The 19,913-nt window shown below is 36.4% G+C and overlaps 1 protein-coding gene across 1 annotated transcript in view; it reads right to left on the reverse strand.

Moving 5' to 3' along the window:
* Window positions 1-19,913, reverse strand: part of CADPS2 (calcium dependent secretion activator 2) — a 337,763-nt gene that overhangs the window by 203,842 nt on the left and 114,008 nt on the right. Inside the window, exon 4 of the mRNA XM_067289963.1 lies at window positions 758-838. Within this exon, the coding sequence (XP_067146064.1) occupies window positions 758-838 (81 nt within the window). The remainder of the gene's footprint in view (window positions 1-757; window positions 839-19,913) is intronic.

Raw genomic sequence — 19,913 nt, forward strand, 5'->3', positions numbered from 1 at the left:
CCTATGTACATGTAGACATACTATATATTTATATATGTATGCTTGTAATATTTGATAACTTTTGCAGCTAAAGGCAAAAAGGGAATAGAGCTAACAGAGGATTATTGGGTAACTTTGATTATAACCACAGGCTTCACAGAAGATTGAAGAAACTTGAGACTCATTGACTTTCCGCGAAAAAGGATTCTTGCCCCCAAATTTAATAAGACATGGCTGGGGATGATAACAATTCCATCTGTGATACTTAATACAGGAGGACATAATCTTGTTCATTAAAATAAGATACAAGCTGTAGGAGAGACACATATATTTGGCTTTCTAAAATTTACAAAAATAATTTCTAATTTACCTAATCACCATTAATTTCATCTGTAAGACTCACTCGAAAGCTTTGTTACCTGCAATGCTAATATAGCCATTAACAACTGAGACTTAGACTATATAAAGTATATTATATATACTTGAAAAGTATATTGCATACAACATGTAGTAAGATATAATTTTTTTTATAAGATATAAACATTTACAACCCTAGGCACAGGGTTATAAAGAGTGCCTTTTCAAAGGTCTACTTTCTACTTACCCCTATTGGCATATATATACTTCAGAGTCAGAAAGAAATGTATCTTCCAAACTGTTATGCTTTCAAAAGATCTTTTGCTTAGTTTTAGAATCAGAAGCTAGAAACACATATTTGTACCCTCCCACTCACTCTGATACGAGGATACACTTTTGGTACATGAAAGCAGCCGCTTACCTTTGCCATTAGTTCTGCCAGTTGTAGACGTCCATCTAGTTCACGTCTGATCTGGGCTGCTTGTTCATCTGCATTATCCAGCTTAGATAGAAAACAAAAATAAAGTTCACTGTGACAAACATGCACTATGTTTTTACTTTATCTCAAGTAATGTAGTTAAAAACAAAACAGAAATGAATCACATACTTTACTTCTTAAAGTTAATAAAACACTATGCAAATATATAGCTTTGCATCTAACCAAAATGAAAGAAAGGTACTGGCCACCAGTTTTCCATGGCAGTCAGTGACTTAGAAGTACAGCTAGCATTCCATTGATTTTTTAATACTCGACTAAATAGAAGAAGCATTATTTCTTTATGAAAACAGCAGTTGAAAACATTTCTCCATGAAGCATAAAACTGGACTGACAGACTGGCTTAGAAAATGCAAGGAAATTTGCTCTTCGGTCCCATGAGTTTCCACAGGACTAGGCATAGGGAAAGAAAACTGTGTGGCTGTATCTTCTAAATAAGATGATATTTCACTCTTTGGCCCAAATACTGGCCAACAGCTCAGATTAAGGCATATCCTATTTATTGAACTTCCAATATATAGAGGAAAACAGAGGGAACAGTCATGACTCAACCTCTGATTTCAATCAGGGAGGTAAAGGGGGAAGGCAGCATTACTTCACCTCAACAAGACAGCTGGGTCTCAACATAAAAGAGCCTAAGTCATTTTTCACCTGCTGAATTGTGAGAGAGGTGGAAAAAGCGTAGATGAAGTGTGGTTTCACCTCAGTGTGGCTGAACTGGCAAAGAGGAAGTAGCGTATCTGGGTAAGGTCAGGCACAACTTACCTTCTCTTGGGAACAAACGTTCTCCCAGGACAGAGCTGGACATGGGAGCCCTCCTGGAGGGCTCACTCTGTCCTGCTGCAGGCAACTGCTGGCACAACGCCAGATGCTTATCTGACCCACCACATTTAGTATGCAGCTAAGGTTTAAGGATACATGAATTGCTCTGCATTAAAGACCAATCTTAAAATGATTAGTAATGAAAATTGGGAAAAATTGGTTCTCTTTAATTAGATGAGATCTTCAGCTAAAGAATACAGAAGTAGTTTGTCTGGAAAATGGCTGATTACATCAAACTAAGCTTTTTAAGTAAGACTACTATTCTGTGAGACAGGCCAATATATAATACCATTTTCCTTGTGACACTCCTCTGCTAAATCCAGTAGAACGCATTGAACCAAGGCTGTCTTGAAAATTAAGCATTTCTTTCTTTCAAGATCTAATAAAAAAGGAATAATTAAAAATACACTATCCAGTGCTTAAGGATCAATTACACCATCCTATACAATCAATCTTACCACATGTAGCAACAGGTTAAAGCTCCCCGCTGCTAGTATGTAAGCAACGACAGAGAGTACAGTGTCATCACACAATCTGGTGGCTCACAAGACCCTTGCAGATCCAGATTACCAGAAAACAAGAGAACAAAACTGTCATGTCTCCAAAAGAGGCCAAGCTTAAACTGGAGAGCAGATGATGGATCATGCAGGGCCCTTCCATTAGGTCTGTCTGTGTCTCTGGGCCTAGTTTGACTGTGAGCATAAATGACAAGAACATCCTGGATTAAAGCAAATATTTGAGGTTTAACAGAATACTATTTCAGTATTCCACATAAATTTCAAATTTTGTACTCTTTCATTTTTTAACAGAGTGATAAGAGACTGTTTATTGAACTTGCTACCAAGTAAGTTCGTAACTTCTATTTTCCTTAGTATTTTAACCATATTATTTTTACAATTATTTTTATTTATTCAGTGTAAAAGTCAGTGTAATAGGAAAAACAATTTTGTTTTCCCATTTGATCTAAGAGAAGGTGAACATTATTTGAAGAAAATATCCCAGGCTCAGCAGTTGTGTGAAAAATATGTTCTTGAAGGGAATTTTGATGACTGAATTATGATTTCTGCAGAAAGGAGGATGTGGGAGAGTAGAATGAAGTCAAACCTTTTTACTGCTTCAAGGTACAACTTTTATGACTACCTCTATTACAAACTCGGCTGAAGAGCCAAAAGCTTTTGTTTAAAATAAGTAAATATTTATTTACTTATTTTTCCATTTAAAAACATGTGAAATGATCATTTAAGTTAATGAAGTTAAATCTGGTCTTGTAAATCTTAGCATTTTTTCTTAACTATTTATTGCTTCCCATTATTTATTTACATTTGAGTACATCAAAAATGTGCTAATTTCTGTATTTATTTGTTTTTTTCCCCTGAAATATCTATACATTTTAATGATGTTAACTATTGCAAAGTATGGAAAGAAGCTGAAAAACTGAAACACTAAGGAACACTGTTCTACTTATATAAAAAACAGGTAAGAATGGCACAGTAAGTTATTCATAGCTGTCCTAATACGAAGTAAAGCTGTTGATATTAGACAGTATGCAAAACTAAGTGACAGTCAGAAGAACAGTAACCTTGATATCACACTCCATTCAAGCTCATTCTACTTGTTTTTATTCTAAATTCAATAAAATTCATAAAAAACAACTTTGTAAGCAAAGAAGTCAGTGATTATGAATGACTAATCAATCAGAATTTAAATATCTACTGAATCTGAAGTGACAACACTAGAAAGGTTAAGTAGATTCTGCAAATGCAGACAGCAACTGGAATTCTTGAATTGTATCTTTTTTTTTTCTCTTTAACATACAGAAAACACTGGATACAACCCACAGTACAGGTGGGGAGCAGTGACAGGGGTTAACATCAAATGTATACTTTTTACTAATTCGGTATTCCTGGATCAAATGTACCTAAGACATCAATGAAGTACATGGTTATGACAAGCTATTGTAGCAATTATCAAATTCTAAATGAAAGCTAGGAAAGCTCACAACACGGCTCACAGAAACTGATGCAAATATAACATTACAGAATAGCAACTCAGAGATTTTTCTCAGTATTACAACAGAAATCTGGCTAAAAAATCCAGTGATTTTAAGTGATTGGCAATCACTTGAAATTCCAGCAAAAGTTTTTAAAAAAATTGGCAGTTGCACAGCATTACATAATGCTTCTCACCCTCAGATCTGAAAGCATGCTATGCAAAAAATAAGAAGTTTATTGAAATCCAACTAACTTCCAGCTTTTTTGCATGGTCACTTTATCAGAACGATCTGCTTTCTGAATTATTTGCTACAGCAGATTTGAAGGAAATTATTCATTTGTATAGATTGAGTCTAATGCTACAGACACAAAACAGGAGCGTAAGGATCCCGAAAGAGAGAGAGGGGGAAAAAAAGCCCTGGAAATTATTTTCAAAGAGGCTATATATGACCTCCATTTAATAAAAACATTTCAGCTTTCTACTGGGGTAGTAATTACTCCCCTTAGCTATTTATTGACTCTACCAACAATAGGGGCACTGCTCATGTCGCTTAGACCTCACAGAACCCACAATTCTGTTATTGAACAGCAGCAACCTCACTACAAAAGATTCTACCGAAACCCAGATTTGTTTTCAGGGCAACATACACCAGAAGTCCTGACCAAGCAAATCAGTGCTCTCCCTAAACTCTATATAACTGGTCCCTGAAACATGTAACATTTAGATGGACACTGACTCCCACTTTGGGGACTAGATAATTCAGTAGGGAAAATTCCCAGTCTAGCAAGAGCATAAGGAAATTTGAGTGATATCTATCTTCTGAGTAAGATAGCTGTGTCACTTATGCCTTCCTCTATGCAAAAGATTATTACTTGCATTTCAAAAGCTTCTTCAGACAATTCAATAGTTATGAGTGACTGTACTTGAATGGATAAGAAGCTACTTTTCACTCAAAAAGAAAAAAATGAGGTAGCTCATCATGCTATTGTCCCATCTTATTTTTCAGTGGTGTCATATAAAACAGCTTTATAAATTAAGCATGCCACTGCTAGACTTCAAGCTATTCATTTGCAAATGTTTTTATTCATTAATAATATGGTACATATTTACATTTGATTTTATGTAATACAGCTTGTACACAATTCTTTATAACTGGTACTAGGAGTTTTGTCATTTATAATTAATATCTCTGACAAATCCATTAACAACCATTCTAGTGCTACATGTAATAAGCTTGACTTACTCCTGAAAAGCTAATTGAAAAAAAATTAATAAATATAATGGTTAAGATTTACCAAGTAGCACAGAACCTCTTAATATCACCAAACTTACGATTTTTATGTCTTCTGAATCCTCTTGCTAGTCTGCAAATTGATAGGGAGAGTGAAGCAGACCTCAACTCTTCCACCACAACCTAACATGGAGAGTAAGCAAGCAAACACACTTCTTGTCTAGGATGGGATTCAGCTCTAGGCTGAGACCCTTAAATTTCAGTGTATATATTTAAACTAGAAATCTAAACTCTCCTTAAGCACTACACAATGGAGCCCTGGAGAGGCTAGAAGACAGTTAAGGAAGATATTTAGCTGAGCTGCCAGCAAGTATAATGAGAATACAGCTACAGCAAGTACTGAAATGCAATAAGAAAAGATCTATAGAGCAAAAAAGTTGATGCTGAGGACCTGGCATAAAAACAATATGTATTTCAAGGCTTTTATTTCAGGTTAGCTCTAGTCTTAGTCAGTAGACTAAATGCTCTCTAGTGGGCAGATGGCACCTTCTGGTTTAGCTTCATCCAAAAGTAATTCAATTTGCTTGCTCAGAGACTGATCCATCGTGCGAACCAAAGCACTCTGAGTGGGGATGACCAGGTATGTTTCAAAAGAACATCCCCAATATAATCTAAACTGTTAAAAGCAGATGTCACTCTGAAACTGAATTCCATCCTCAGTTTTTTCATATTCGGTTATAGACAGAGTAAATAATAGTCATCAAATTGGTAGGGAACAAATTCATTTTTCATTGGTAACAGGTCCTCATCTGGAAAAAAAAATAAAAATGTGTGGAACTTTTTAACAAACCAGAAATCGAAAGTGGTTTATTAGGGCATGCTGACACTAAGAGTAGAGCATGGCACATGCTTGAGTTAGCTCCAAATGAACATACACACATACTAGTCTAGTGTCATACCTAGGTCACCAAGTCCTGCCTCTCTAAGAGTTGGGGCCTTTTAGATGGAGGACTGCGCTCTGCAAACAGCTGTACTGCTGCCTGAGCCTGGCCAGCTCCTGCCGCAACACTGCACTGCGCCTCCTGGCTGCTACGGGTTTCCCCACCACTGTCCTTCTTTGCCACTTTCCAAGGTTCTCCTGTCTTCACTTATCTCTCCCCCTCCACACACACTTTCTCATTCTAAAAAGGAGCCTTTTTTTTTACTTTTTTTTTTTTTTTTTAGCGATGGAGTGGTGACAGTCCCCAATATACAAGTTGCCCAACATTTCTCATTGGAGGATGCTTTCAGTTGTTTATAACAATGTCAACTTCTAAGCTATGGACTAGAGTTTTCTATACTGTATTTCTGTTTTAACAATTTCAACCAAGACAATTTCATTGCTTCTCAAAAGGAGGCTAGGGAAAAAATACACTGCTTTAGCCAAGATAAAAAAAATGGTGACTTTCTCTCTGAAGATCCCTAGCACCATTTAGAAGTAAGGATCTGAATTTTAGCAATGCCTGGCCTGTGAAAATCAGCCCAGCTCTAGCCAAGTTATGACCCTTTGAAAATTAAGTTTGAAGCACTGGATGAGAAAGACACTACCTGAGGATAAATCAGATTATAAGCATTCTGACTCATCTTAAGGTTGTGATGCTCTCTGTCTTGAACATGTAGGGAGTCTACACTCCTCAGACTATTTGCTCATTTAAGAAAGATTGGAAGCTTACCAAAATTAAAAATCACTGTTCTGATCAACAGCAAAATATATTGCTTGACAAAGACTTGTTTACTGCATATATATGCGTGTACATAAACAGCACAGCACAGAAACGCATCTGAATGAACTAGTGTCTACATATTTTAATAGGCTGGAAGGAGATCTCATACTTTGCAATTCCTATTTAAATAACTTTTAAAAATTTTTTAGATTGCTTAAAAGGTTGTGAAATGTTTCTGTATTTTGGTGCAAAAGAAAAATGGAACACTGGAAAAAGTACGGCTAATGTACAAAAGTAATTTAAAGTAAAAAGGCAATACTGCCAAAAGATACTGCACTCAAATTCACAACACTCATTTGCATTCCTAAACAGATACAATAAGTCAAGTATCATTTACTATTTATCATTTAGAATAGGGTATACAAATGACTACTGACCTGCTGGAAGTTATCGTTCTTTTCACCCATATGTATTCAAACTAACGGACAGATCCTCCAACTGACCGTTTTGTTAATGTTCAGTCAGCTTCCTGTACCTTCCTAATTCACAGTAGCATCAATGTGAAATTACATTTAAAGCTGCACATAATGATGTACATTTTCTACATTTAATGACTAAATTGAGGGTTTGTGACACATATCTTAGGACTTGCTCTTTTCTGCAACACAAAATCCAAAGTCATTTCACTCAACTACGCTCTGTTAGTTCCTGGTACAGCAGTAATGATCAGTTTTTCTTCAGAGCAACTTTTTGCCACATATAACCAAGTCGAGATCCTGCTGAGCCTCTGGGTTATTTTTGAATGCCTACGTGAGGTAACCTGCAGGGTCCATCTCTGACATAACTGTGTGACAGCCAAGGCAAAAGTTGTCAACATACCAAATGGAATAAGGGACTTGGATTAGAAGCGCTCTGATTATATAATGATGAGAAGACTTGCTTTTTGAAAGTAACTAATGGCACCCAGCAGCAAAGCTTGAAGAGAATGGAAAGGCCAGAAAAGTCCTAATGCTCAATTTTGGTTGTTAATCAAATAAGCAGCAAACAAGCAGTAGGTGTAGCAGATGTAAACTCAGGTATTTTTCAGACTGTTGTCCTTGGTAAAGGACCCTAAAGAAAGGTGTTGCACTTCAGACAGTGCTGCAATCTCTGTAAGACTTGCTCATACTCTTGTCTTTACACACCCTGAGCTGTTCTAAAGTAACAGGCTCAGAATATATTAAAATAAACATATGTGTAATTCTCCGCAGCACTAAGAGACTGCTGTTCAGTACACTGCTGTGTAATGCACACAGAAAGGCTATGGATATCCCTGACATTGCTCATGCTTGTGAACCAAGATTAACAGCTAAATATATAAAAGTTAAAGGGTCTACAACTTTCATGTAAGGCAGAAAACAGTGTACCTAACTCCAATCTATAACAGCAGACACTTTTGGACTTGAATTCAACAGGATTTAACTTCTGGAGAACAAAATTTTGACTGAAGTAAATTCCTTACACTTCCTGTAGGAGGTGAAAAATGATTTAATTAAAGGGCAGGACGCGTAAAGTTTTCTAAATTGCTTCTGCTGGACCTTTTCAGAAACCTTCAGCCTTCTGTTTCACAGAAAGACACTGTTGCAAAAGGGAAAAAAATGTAGTCACTCCTCTATTTCAGAGGAGGCTATGCTTTTTAGGTTCAATTTTATTTTTTTTTCCTTGTCTATAGATTATATAGTGGATTAGTTCAGATTAAAAAAAAACAGATTAATGAAAAGGTATTTAAAAATTCTCTCTGCAGCCTGCAGAACCCATATTATGTACCATGCAAACAGATACGCTGATGGCTGCTCGTCCTGCATTATGGTGAAATCCTGTGGATTTACCAAAAAAACTACGCACAAGAAAAACTTACAAAATAAGATCCTAATTTTCCCTTTCTCTTCTTTCCAACTCACTCCTTTTCCCACTCAACACATACAAACAACAAAAAATATGCTAGATTTGGCAAATAACCTCAGAGATGTCTTTTTGAATATCTGCAAAATAGAATAAAAGTGAAACACAGGAGGAAGAATGTGAGAGAGAAAATCTGTTAGTTGTAAATAAATAAATAAATAATAGCTGTTTTTGAAATTATTTATCTTGTGATGGAATCCCAATATACACATTTTCAGTTAATTCTAAGTTAAAAGATAAATGCAGCAACTGTTAAAAGTATTTCTGCTTTCAATCTGCCTGCATCAAGTAATGTGCATAATTTAGAGATGACCCGTAAGCTTTTATGAAGTGTTCTAATAACTTTTCATGTTCCATCATCAGATCTCATAGACTTTTCTCTTCAATTTTGTCCTGTTAGTCCTCCACAGGAATGCCTTTCAGACACATGCCTTTGTCCAAACTGCTCATGCAGTTTTCCTGCAAACACAGTGCCATTAAAAAACTCAAACATCCACTTGAATTAGTTTGTTTTGCTACTAATTCTTACTGACTGCTATCATTTTTTATCTCTAAAATTTTGGCAGGGAAGTAATGGTTTTACGACAGTATAGATATCAAAGTTAGGACAGAGAGGGTATGGAGGGACAGGATAAGCAATTGGTATATCACTTTCTTTATAACCAACACTGTAAGCAACTAACATGCAGATACAGAGCAAGATAAGTCAGCAGTCTAATTCACTATAGTGGTTTCAGCTGGGGGAAAAAGAAAAAAAAACAAACGTTTTCAAAAGCTGTGCCTGGAATTTTAAACAGATATCTCCCAGTACACTTCAGTGAGTAGCTTCAATAAATTCAAGAGATCTAACACCTTACTCAGAATTTTTTTACAAGCTCTATAAAACCCCAGGAGCACAAGACATTCATGAAGGATCCCAAAGAGAATTTCTAGTCTTCCAAATATCTTTAAAGTTCTGGACCTGCTTATGTGATTTCAATTTTGATTTGTATATGTGCAACTGATTTTGGTGGCAGAAGATACCATTTATACTAATTCCACTCATTAATTATACTGATTATGCATTGATTTGTTAAAAATGGTTATCATTAAATATCTAAAAAAAAAAAAAGTTACTTCAATGGAATAAAAAATTAAAAAAATAGCAAGAATAGAACTAAAAACTAAATTTTAAAATCTTGAACATTTTTCATCAGCTGTTGGAAGGACAATTTGGCAGCTTGCAAAATATCAAAAGCTGGGACCTCGATGTGGCATTTCCTTACATTCAAGCTTTGAAAGCAGAAGAGTTAGTCAAACAGTTTTGAGAGCTGAAAGGTTGTCTCTTACAATTACATTTCAATTTATTCAGGGACAACCAACACCAACACCAAAAACTCAATGAAAATCCTCAATGAGGTTAAAAGTAAACAGGATGGGAAGCATATACAGTTTTCATGCCAATCACAATACACATGAAGTGGATAGTTAATAAGCTGTATGAAGTCCACTCAAAACTTAACGTATACTAAAACAACATCCAAGTACATAGGTCGTACTTTCCTTGTACTTAGCCAACACTGTAAATCTTAGGACACTCAAAGGATTAACTATAGATCATGTATTACTGCGAAAATATCTAGCAAGAAATGGTTTCTTTTACATTACACTGTGCAGATGTACACTGCATCATTTATTGAGTGACTCAGTTTCTCTAGGAATCAATCAGCTTAAATATGTCTACTGTTAACTTAAAAAAAAAGTTAAATTACTTTTATTAACAACTAACTTTATTACACTGGCACAGCAGAAAACCATAGTCAAAATTATATGCCCCAAAGGGTGGAGAATAATCTAATGTTTAAAAAGAAAAGTTTCATAGGATTCTTCAAATGCAACATATATCCTCTGTTTAAGATTATCTTTACTGAAGAGAATCTAAAAGAAATTAACAGTTCAAAATTTGTCCTAGCCCAAATTAAATTCTAGTCTTCAGTGTTTCACTTCATATTATCATCTATTGACTGGGACAGATATTTTGGGAACAGGACATTCAGAAAAGTACCACAAATGTCTCTGCATAATAAAGAATGATACTTTTTTGTTTGCATATTTGAATTTGAACAGACCCAGCACTCTTTTTACTTACATAGGATGAAGAGAAAGTAGGGCTTCCCTACCAGTATTTTCACTAATTCATACACATGGTCCTTTCCACAACACGCTGTCACATCTGTGCTCTGCATTCATTGCCTAAATTTAAACATTATTCCATTTTATTTTAGATCATTTAACTGAATTTAAAATTTCTGTTCTGCTAAATTACATTCAAAGATTTAAGAGGTCTGTGTCTATTCTTAGCTATATCTTGAATGTAGCTTACAAAAAAAATTTAAATAACGCACACAAGTTGTCATTTTGCCTAGGTATTTGGATAATATCATTGAAGAAAGTCTGATAAGCCTTTATATTTACAGAGAAAATCACTCAGTCACAATACTGAATCTGCTACTACTTTTCCTTATGATTTAATGCAAAGGAAAAAGCTGAAGCATTATTTGGTTTACAGAGACTTATGAACAAATTCTGTTAATTATGCAATGTGGGATTTTAGTGGAAAATATACACTGGCCTAGATATAAATATTTTAAATATTTATTTATGCACAACAGTCTGTTTAGGGATCAAGGAAAGAAAACCTGACAGCAGGTATTCAGACCTGTTTTCATTAACAGACCTGTTAACTGTATGTCTTTAGCTAGTGTTTCTTGGATTGTATTTTCATGGTAGTAGTTCTCTGTAAGTATTACAGACTCTTTCCATAGCTTTGGAGTTCTTATATTATATGGACCTTACTACCAGTAGATTTTGAAAGGGGAAAATCCAATAAAAATAAAATTAAAAATGAAGCATCCAAAATTTAAAACAAACAAACAAACAAAAAACAAAAACAGAAGATGACATGAATTCTGATATCCTGTCACAAACTCATTCATAAATGCTATTATTCTGGTGCTCTTCTGGCATTCTCTACAATAAATATTGTAATTTTTCTATTTATTATTATTGTGCATGCATGTATATACAGAAACAAGACCCAACAATTTTGTGAATTATATAAACACAGACCTACATATATACTCACTGAAGTACTAACCAAAAATAGTTTCACTATATGCTCTTTTCTGCAACAGCAGGCTCTGCAATCTTTCAATCTTGTTTCCTTGAATATTCACTTCACACTCCTATATTAGAGACTTTATTCCTTAAAGTTGAGCCCCAAAATTACAAACCATGCCTCTTTCTCCACTAGTGTTTTGTATTTAGCTTTAGCCCCGTTTATCTTCATAAATAAACTACAAGCCACCTGTCATACAAATGATGATCCCTACTCAAAAAAGACTAGATTAAAAAAACAGGAAAGTGTAGTATTCCTCTACTCATACATAACTAATGCCCACCGTAGACAGTGAAAATAGCATACACACAACCCATTAAATGACTCTTTCTTGTCTGTTGTCAAAGAGGGGTTCAAATCACATAGCACGTTTTTTAAGGCATGCTTTAAAGAAATGAAATCAGTCTGTTGCTCTCTGGAGTACTATCTTCATTAAAAAAAAAAAAAGATTATGAAAGGCTTTAATATGCTCAACAAATCAACACCCAAGGCAAGTGTTCTTGCCACACGCAGAGATGATTTTGTACAAGATAAGCATTTGCAGAGGATTACAATGCAATTTTAGACCTGAAATATCCTATGCAAATGAGCTTCACAGCAGTTAAATTGTCAAGATTTAAAAAACAAAATAAAAACAATTAATTTATCTCTAACAGTAGAACAGGTGCTATATTTACCTATATTGAATGCATTTACAAATTGTTCAGAAAAACACTAAGAGGGATCTGTTTACTTTAAGCTCAAGGCAAGCCAAGAGCCTTGGCTATTCCTAATTGAACAATGGGTAGAGATGCAAAAGCCCATAAACCAAGATACTTTTATATAACATACATTTGGTGCTTGCTCCTTGTGTCTTAATAGATTATTTGTTTTAAAATACATACAGACAATTAGGAGAAACTGAGGCTAGCAAACAGAGGATCTAGTTTATAGAAGCTATTCCATTTCTATAAATCAGTGCTAGAAAAAGAATACAACAATGAATTATAAATTTTGCTTTATTCTCTGTTCCACATTGCTCACTTTAAAAAACACATTCTTCCATCTTTTTCTGGCATTTTGGTCCACATCATAAAACAAAAACAAAAAAAGACCAACCTCCCACTTGGCTAATTCAAAACTATGAATTGAAATTCTTTCCAATTCATGCTATTCTTCAAACAATAAAAATGAATATGGAATTATACATACACATAAGTCCTGTTTCATGCCAAAAATTCCAAAGTTTTAAAGAAAATACCTTCCTTTTTTTTTCTGGATTATAAACTCACCTCTTGCATGACAGACTGAAGAACCCCATTAAGTCAGAATAATAGTCCATCCAGCCCAGAACTGCACGTGACAGTGACAGTAGAGGAGACTGTTCAAATGAGCCTGGTCATCTCCTGAAGTACATTATCCTAATGATTGTTCTGGAAGTATAAGGGATGTTAGAAGGTACATCCAGGCCTAGCCCTATTAGCATTAATTTATTAGCATTAATTTATTAGCCTCAGTTTATGGACCTGTTGTCTAGGAGGTTGTCTAAACCCTTCTTGAACCTCCAGATGTTGTCTGCTTTCCTAACTTCCTGTGGCAGAAAGTTTCAGAAGTTCTCCAGCAGCTAAGGAAGTGGTGCACTTCTTTTAAGTCTCCTGCAAGTTTTCTTGAGCATCCCAGTTTTTAGAACTGTGGCATCTGGTGAGTTAAGATATTCACCTGGGCCACTGCCTTCATAATTTTGTAAACCTCAGTCATACTCTCCACCTTCAGCCCTCTCACCTCCAAACTGAAGGGTTTCAGCTGTCTTAGTTCTTGTAAGGCAGCTGTCCCATCGTTTTCAACACCATCCTCTGTTCCTTATTAACTCCACTATATCCTTGAGATGTGGAGACCAGAACTGCAGAGAGTACTCAAGGTATGGGCATAAAAAGATCATATACAGTAGGACAATGATGCCCTCCATCTTTATAATGCTGTACATGGGACTAATGTTTTCATCACAAGGAATCTAAAGTCTCTTTCCTGAGGTGTAACTGACAATCTAAGTTCAGATCATGTGGGCATACTTTATTTTTTTTCCCACTTTGGTACATTACCGTACATTTACCTACCTCAGAACTTTTTGCCCACTCAGTTTTGTGAGTCCTTCTGGAGTTTCTTGCAATTAGAGCAACATTTAAGTACCCAAAACAGTTTAGTATTATCTGTAAACTTGGAGATTTTCCTTATTCTCCCTTCTCCCAGTCATCCATGAAGATGTCAAATAGAGATATGACACTGCTCCATAAGCAGATTGAATTAGATAGATAGAAACCACACTTAAACTTCCTTGGCAATCGATCAAAAGGAAAACAAAGACAAACCCTTTCCCCAAAATCTCCTTCTGCAATCAACTGCACCTTAAAAATACTACTTTCAGACCATTACTACAAAATTTGTAATTCAGAATAAAGTGTGACTGGCTGATAACCAGCCTGCACTGTTTTTAATCAACAAGTATTAACATTAAACTCCAGAAGCCACATTAAGATCATTAGGATCTATATCAGTGGACCAGTGGCAGAGAATAGAAGAGGAAAATGTTCATACAGTTCAATAGTGTTACTACAAGCAATTGACTGCAAGCAACTTTCTGCCTTTCATTCTCTTGGCATTTGTGATGATCGTGCAGATCAACAGCCAAAACCCAAGCTGGCCCTTATTACTGACCAAGGCTACAATATTCTACCACCTCTTTTGAACAGGGTGAAAAAGTGTGTTGTGCTGAGAGAGATGGAAAGAGAATAATGGCAGGTTCTTACTACTTGCAGATCTAATCAGTCTTAATACTAAAAATGTGTCCTGCAGATAAATCAAGGCCTTGGATGTAAAGCATCATTTTTTATAAATAGAAACTGAAAAATGAAGATCTGTAATATGTTATACTGTAAGCATATATCCAATTGTATCTTGTTTTTCACATCCAGATATTGAAGAAGTTCTGAAAAGCTGTTGAGATAGCCTGTACACATTCACCACAGCAGTGTAACTTCCACACTGTAAAAGTCAAAGTCTTCAGTTGTTGCTAACTCCAAATATGCAAAATGCCTTCCACCCCAACTTTGAAATCACAAAATTACAAATATCCGCACACAAAAGAGTTTATTTCCTTTTATTTACTTTCTGCTTTTTAAATTTCTGACCTATTATTTGTTTGTTTTTTTTCCTTATAGCTAGGCAGTATAAAATGCTGTAGAGATATGCAGAGGCCTATTTTACCAGTAGCTTTTAAATCAGAAACCTAGGGTAATCAATGGAGAGACACAGAGGCCTCCAGAGGGTTTTTCAAAGCACTTCAGCAGTTACCTAGGCTCCTACCGTAAGTGTTGTGGAGATCCCAGCTGCACAGGCAATCTCTGGCAAGTAAGAAGATGATCAAAGAAATGGGAGTTCTTATTCCTCATCTCATCCTCCCCCGGACCCCACTGCAATAGGTATTTGCTGTCTCCTTTAATACAGGGCGCGTTCAGGATCTGGCTAGGGAATACCCTTCCACATTCAAGATAAACTGAAAGTGGTGGGCCTTGCAAGAGCCATGACTCTTCTCCTGATCCTCTAAAGAAGCCTTCCTTCCTCCTCCTCCTCTCCCACCACATGCACAGAGAAGACTGCCATATCCAAGACAACCCCAAGAATTTGCAATGCAAACCCTGTTAGTATATGCATCTTATGTCCTATAACATTAAATGGGCTTGCAATGTTTTATATTTTCCAGAAGTTATCCTGAATTTGAAGTGTTATCTCAGCAAAGCTTGTCAACTGTCATGATTTGATTATACTACACTGATTTTAAGTTACCCCCCTCGCCCCCCCCAAAAAAAAAACACAAACAAAACAAAACAAACAGGAGCTTTAAGGCTTACTTCAGAAGGAAGTTCCCTCACTTTTGCATCTCCTCCCCACTCTCCAAAAAAAATTACGCAGAGTGTTTTCTTGCCTTATTAATCACCGATTAGATTTTTTTTGGAGTGTTGAAACCAAAGGGAATATATGCAATTAGGGTAATAAATGTTAATGAGCATTGTATTCAGTAAGCAAAAGCACCTCGAATGTCATGTCAGTAATTTATCCCAAATAATTACATGTGGCTGACTTAACTAAATAGGAGACTTAAAATTCAGGCTGACAACTCATCTTTAATCAAAGAACCAATTTATCAAAGGTTTTCAAAAATCAAGAGACTATATGATGTTGCTTTAAAAATGCACCACACACAAAAAAAGACACTCAGCCACATATAAAACAATTCTTATTTCAAATAGAAAAGATATTTGTATTTAGTTGTAAGTCTTCACTTGTATTAAAATATATACAGTAATGAGCATATTAATAACAGTATTTTTTAAAACAGCTGAAAATTTCTTTGAGAACAATTATTTAAAACAATCAGTGCCTAGAAAGAAATATTACCCAAGTTGCTTGTAAATACTGTGTAGAGAAGCCAGATGACAGAAATTGCCTAATATTCTCTCCCTTTCTGTTCAATTCTAGTATATAAATTGGAGAATATTCTGTATTGCTGCCTTTTCTAGAAGTCAGTGTCATTAATGCAACGTACATATTTAACCATGAAAAATGAAAAAAAAAAGTTTCATATGTGTTGAAAAATAAATGTAATTACAGGTTAATGTGCAGGAAAGCAAGTTTCATCTACAGATTTGTGTTTTACCATGAAAAAAATTGACTTTTTTATCCAAAAAGGTTCTGCTTGAACAATCCTGCCATGGTCAGGGCATACAGAAAGCTCTCTTTCCGTGTGTATACTCTAGATATCTATTAAGATATGAATAGCTCTTCTCCTTGACGGAGAATTGCAGCCTGCTACTTCTGCCAAGCAACCTGTTTTCTCAGGTGGCTAAGAAAACTTGATAAGTTGAATTCTCACATCAAATTTGTTTGAAATCAGCAGGTAGGTTAAAAAATTACTCAGGTAACCACAGCCAGATCTTGACTTACTGTCAATTAATGGTCTAATTATTTCCAAAAGTGAGCAGTTCTGTGGACTGTATTAATCAAATTGTTTTCATTTTCCTATAGTTCTTCATGTTCAGGACTAACAGTGATCACAATGGGGTTCTTTGCTACGAGGTGAGAGTAGGACCTCATGTTTGAGGTAAGGTCAAAAAAAGATTATGTATCATGAGTTTATCTTCTGCTTACTTAGTGATCAGGAAAAAGACTTTAACAAAAAGGAAGAAAAAATATTGTTTGAGAGCATGTAACTGATATGTCCTTAAGGTGGGGAAACTTTTGTGCAATGCAAGAAAAGAGACAACATTTGTTGTCCATGACAGTCAATTGTTATTAAAGTTATTATTCTGAAAGAAGATGTTTTAATCAGAAAATTGCCATATTCATGATCAACTTCCCTGGTAACACATATCTTACAAAACAAGTCTAGTAAGCATCTCACACCTCAGTTAACCCAAAAGGAGGACCAACTCTATTTATCCCAGTCCAGACAGATATTTCTCCAACTTAATTGAAACACCTCAACAACTAAGCCTCCACACTTTCTCTAAGCCACTTACTCCATTAAACACTACTCCAGTATTTAAATGATTCATACCAGTTCAACTCACCAGACAGGAAGGGTCTACTTTATGGTACTCTCTAGTTTCCATTGACTGGCTAGATCTCCCCTGATTACAGCAAAGATTATATACCTATCAAACATATAAACAGTAATATTTAGGTGTTTGCATCAAGAACTGTGTCCCACTGTCAATGTTTAAATGTCTCCTTGCTGAAATGTACATCATTCACATGCCACGGACACAATTTACTCCTTTTCTGCTGATATCTTCAATGTTTTTACCTCCTATTAATATTCTGCTCATTTTTATTCTATGTACAAGACACAGAATCATAGAAACACTGGTTAGAAAGGCCATCTTGAGGTTATTTAGTCCAACCTCCTGCTTGATTATTGTCAACAGTAGATGAGGTCAGCCATGGTTATGTCAGACAGTCCTGAAAATCTCCAAAGATGTAGATTCTACAAGGTCACAGGGTGAGCGGTTCCTTTGCTGCACTACCCTCACACTGAAGTTTTCTCTAATGGTCGTTCTGAACCTCTTAAGTCACAACTCATGACTGTTGATCCTTGTTATACCACCTGCTAGTACACACCATACTTCCTCAACTTACAAATGTGAATGTTGTGGGAGAGGGTGTCAGAAGCCTTACAGAAGTCAAGGTGGATTACTATTTGCTGCTCTCCTTATTCACATTGTCAGTCATTTCATGAAAGAAGGCAGTCAGGTTGGTCAGACATGATTTGCTCTCAGTATCCATGTTAACTACTTCTGATTACCTTCTTGTTCTTTGTGTGTGTGAAAACAGATTCCAAGAGGCTATGCTCCACAGTTCTTCCAGCAACTAAGGTGATGTCTATAATACCCAATCTTTCGGCACAATGGGATGCTTTGTTCCTCAGCTCTCAATATGTTTTCTTTAGAAATCAGTCAGCTCTCCTGGGCACCCTTCCCCTACATGGCAGCCTCCCAAGATATTATGCATAGTGATTCCTTAAATAAGGAATGAGATGACAGCCTGCCTCTTCAGCCTTTCTCCAAATCCTAAATTCTGTCAACTAGTGATTTCTGCTGCTCAGCTGCCATCTGCAGCCACGTTTATCCCCACCTCTTAACTTGTTTGTGAACAGCAGATCAAGTAGAGCATTATCCCTGATTGGTCCTTGTGCATTTGTGTTCAGAAACTGTCACCAACATAATCTAGAAACGTCCTCGATTGCTTGCACAATGCCATGTTACCCTCCTAGCAGATGGGTGGCAGCTGGCTGAAATCCACCATGAAAATCAAGGCCTGCAAGTGAGAGACTTGCATTAATTGTTTGTAGATAGCTTCATCCTCCTGGTCAGGTGGACTGCAACTGATCCTCATCACAACATCACCAATATTTCTTTTCCTTCTGATCTTAACCCAGAGACTCTGGACTTCGCTGTTGCCCGAGCTCTGTGCATTAGTCTGAACACCCTTCTTTCCGAGAGGGAATGTTAAACTCTCCCTTGTCTTCTGCCATACATCTCTTTTTCACACGCATTGCTTCCTCATTCACCTCTGAGATTAGGTCCCTGTCTCCTGATGCATCTAGTTTAAAATTCTCCCCATTAGGTTAGCAGTCCTGTTCATAAAGAAGTTCATGCCTCTTTGTCAGGTGAATTTCATCACTTCCTAATAGTCCTACTTAAAACAAGGTACTATGACCAAAGAAGCCATAGCCTCATTGATGACACCACTTAGGCAGGAAGCATGTGTCACACCTGGGCCACTGTCCCTTTCATCTCTGCTCCCAGAGTCTTAAAGTCACCTTTGATCTTCTCAAGGTCAGGTCATTGGTGTTTACATGGATCAGCAGTAAGGGGTAGTAGCTGGAAGGCCAGATGGGCCTCAGCAATCTGTCTGCAACATCACAGATCCAGGCTACGAGCAAGTAAAAAGGTCTGGCCAGCAGATTGGTACCTTTGTCCTAGGCAGGATGGAGTCACCAAATACTAACACTTATTGCTTCCTCTTTGTGCTGGTCCTGATCCCATGACCTGAGGTGTCCAACATGTATTCTTTCCACAATAATTCTCACTCATCCTCCTTTGCCCAGGATCCTGAACCAATGTTCTTGATGAACAGCTGCAGGCAGACATGGAGCAGACTTCTGTTGCCAGAAGTCATAAGTTTCCAGCTTCCACCTTCCTGGAAATATGTGAATAGCAGGAAACTACTACCATTAACATGGTGAGAAAACACCAGGTACCAAAAGTCTGCTATCTGTCTATAAAACATAATAGTCACTTGATATGGTAAAATTAGAATATTGGGCGGACAAATTTCATTAAGGAGCTATACACATTTCAGGTAAGATCTTGCTCTGTATCCAGTTTTCTGAGGAAAGACTTAGTATGGGGAGAAGGCTCTGCCAGATTGCTTGGAGCATGAATTTATGATGCTCCTGAAAATTCGCACACCTTTGGAGGCTCAGTCAGCATATTATTTTCCCTCACTGATAGGTAGTCTTACTGTTCCCGCACTAGAAAAGCCTGGCACTGCATGACCATTTATTCAGTTCATTCAGAGGTGACAGAAGGATTGGCTAATAATGATTTTTCCCTTACTTCATCACGTGCAAAGGGATATTCTCTTTTGTCATAGCCTCAGAGTGTTCCGGGTTACCACACAATTGTTCCTTTTAACAGC

The sequence above is a fragment of the Apteryx mantelli genome, chromosome 1, assembly GCF_036417845.1.
Source record: "Apteryx mantelli isolate bAptMan1 chromosome 1, bAptMan1.hap1, whole genome shotgun sequence".
NCBI lineage: Eukaryota > Metazoa > Chordata > Aves > Apterygiformes > Apterygidae > Apteryx > Apteryx mantelli.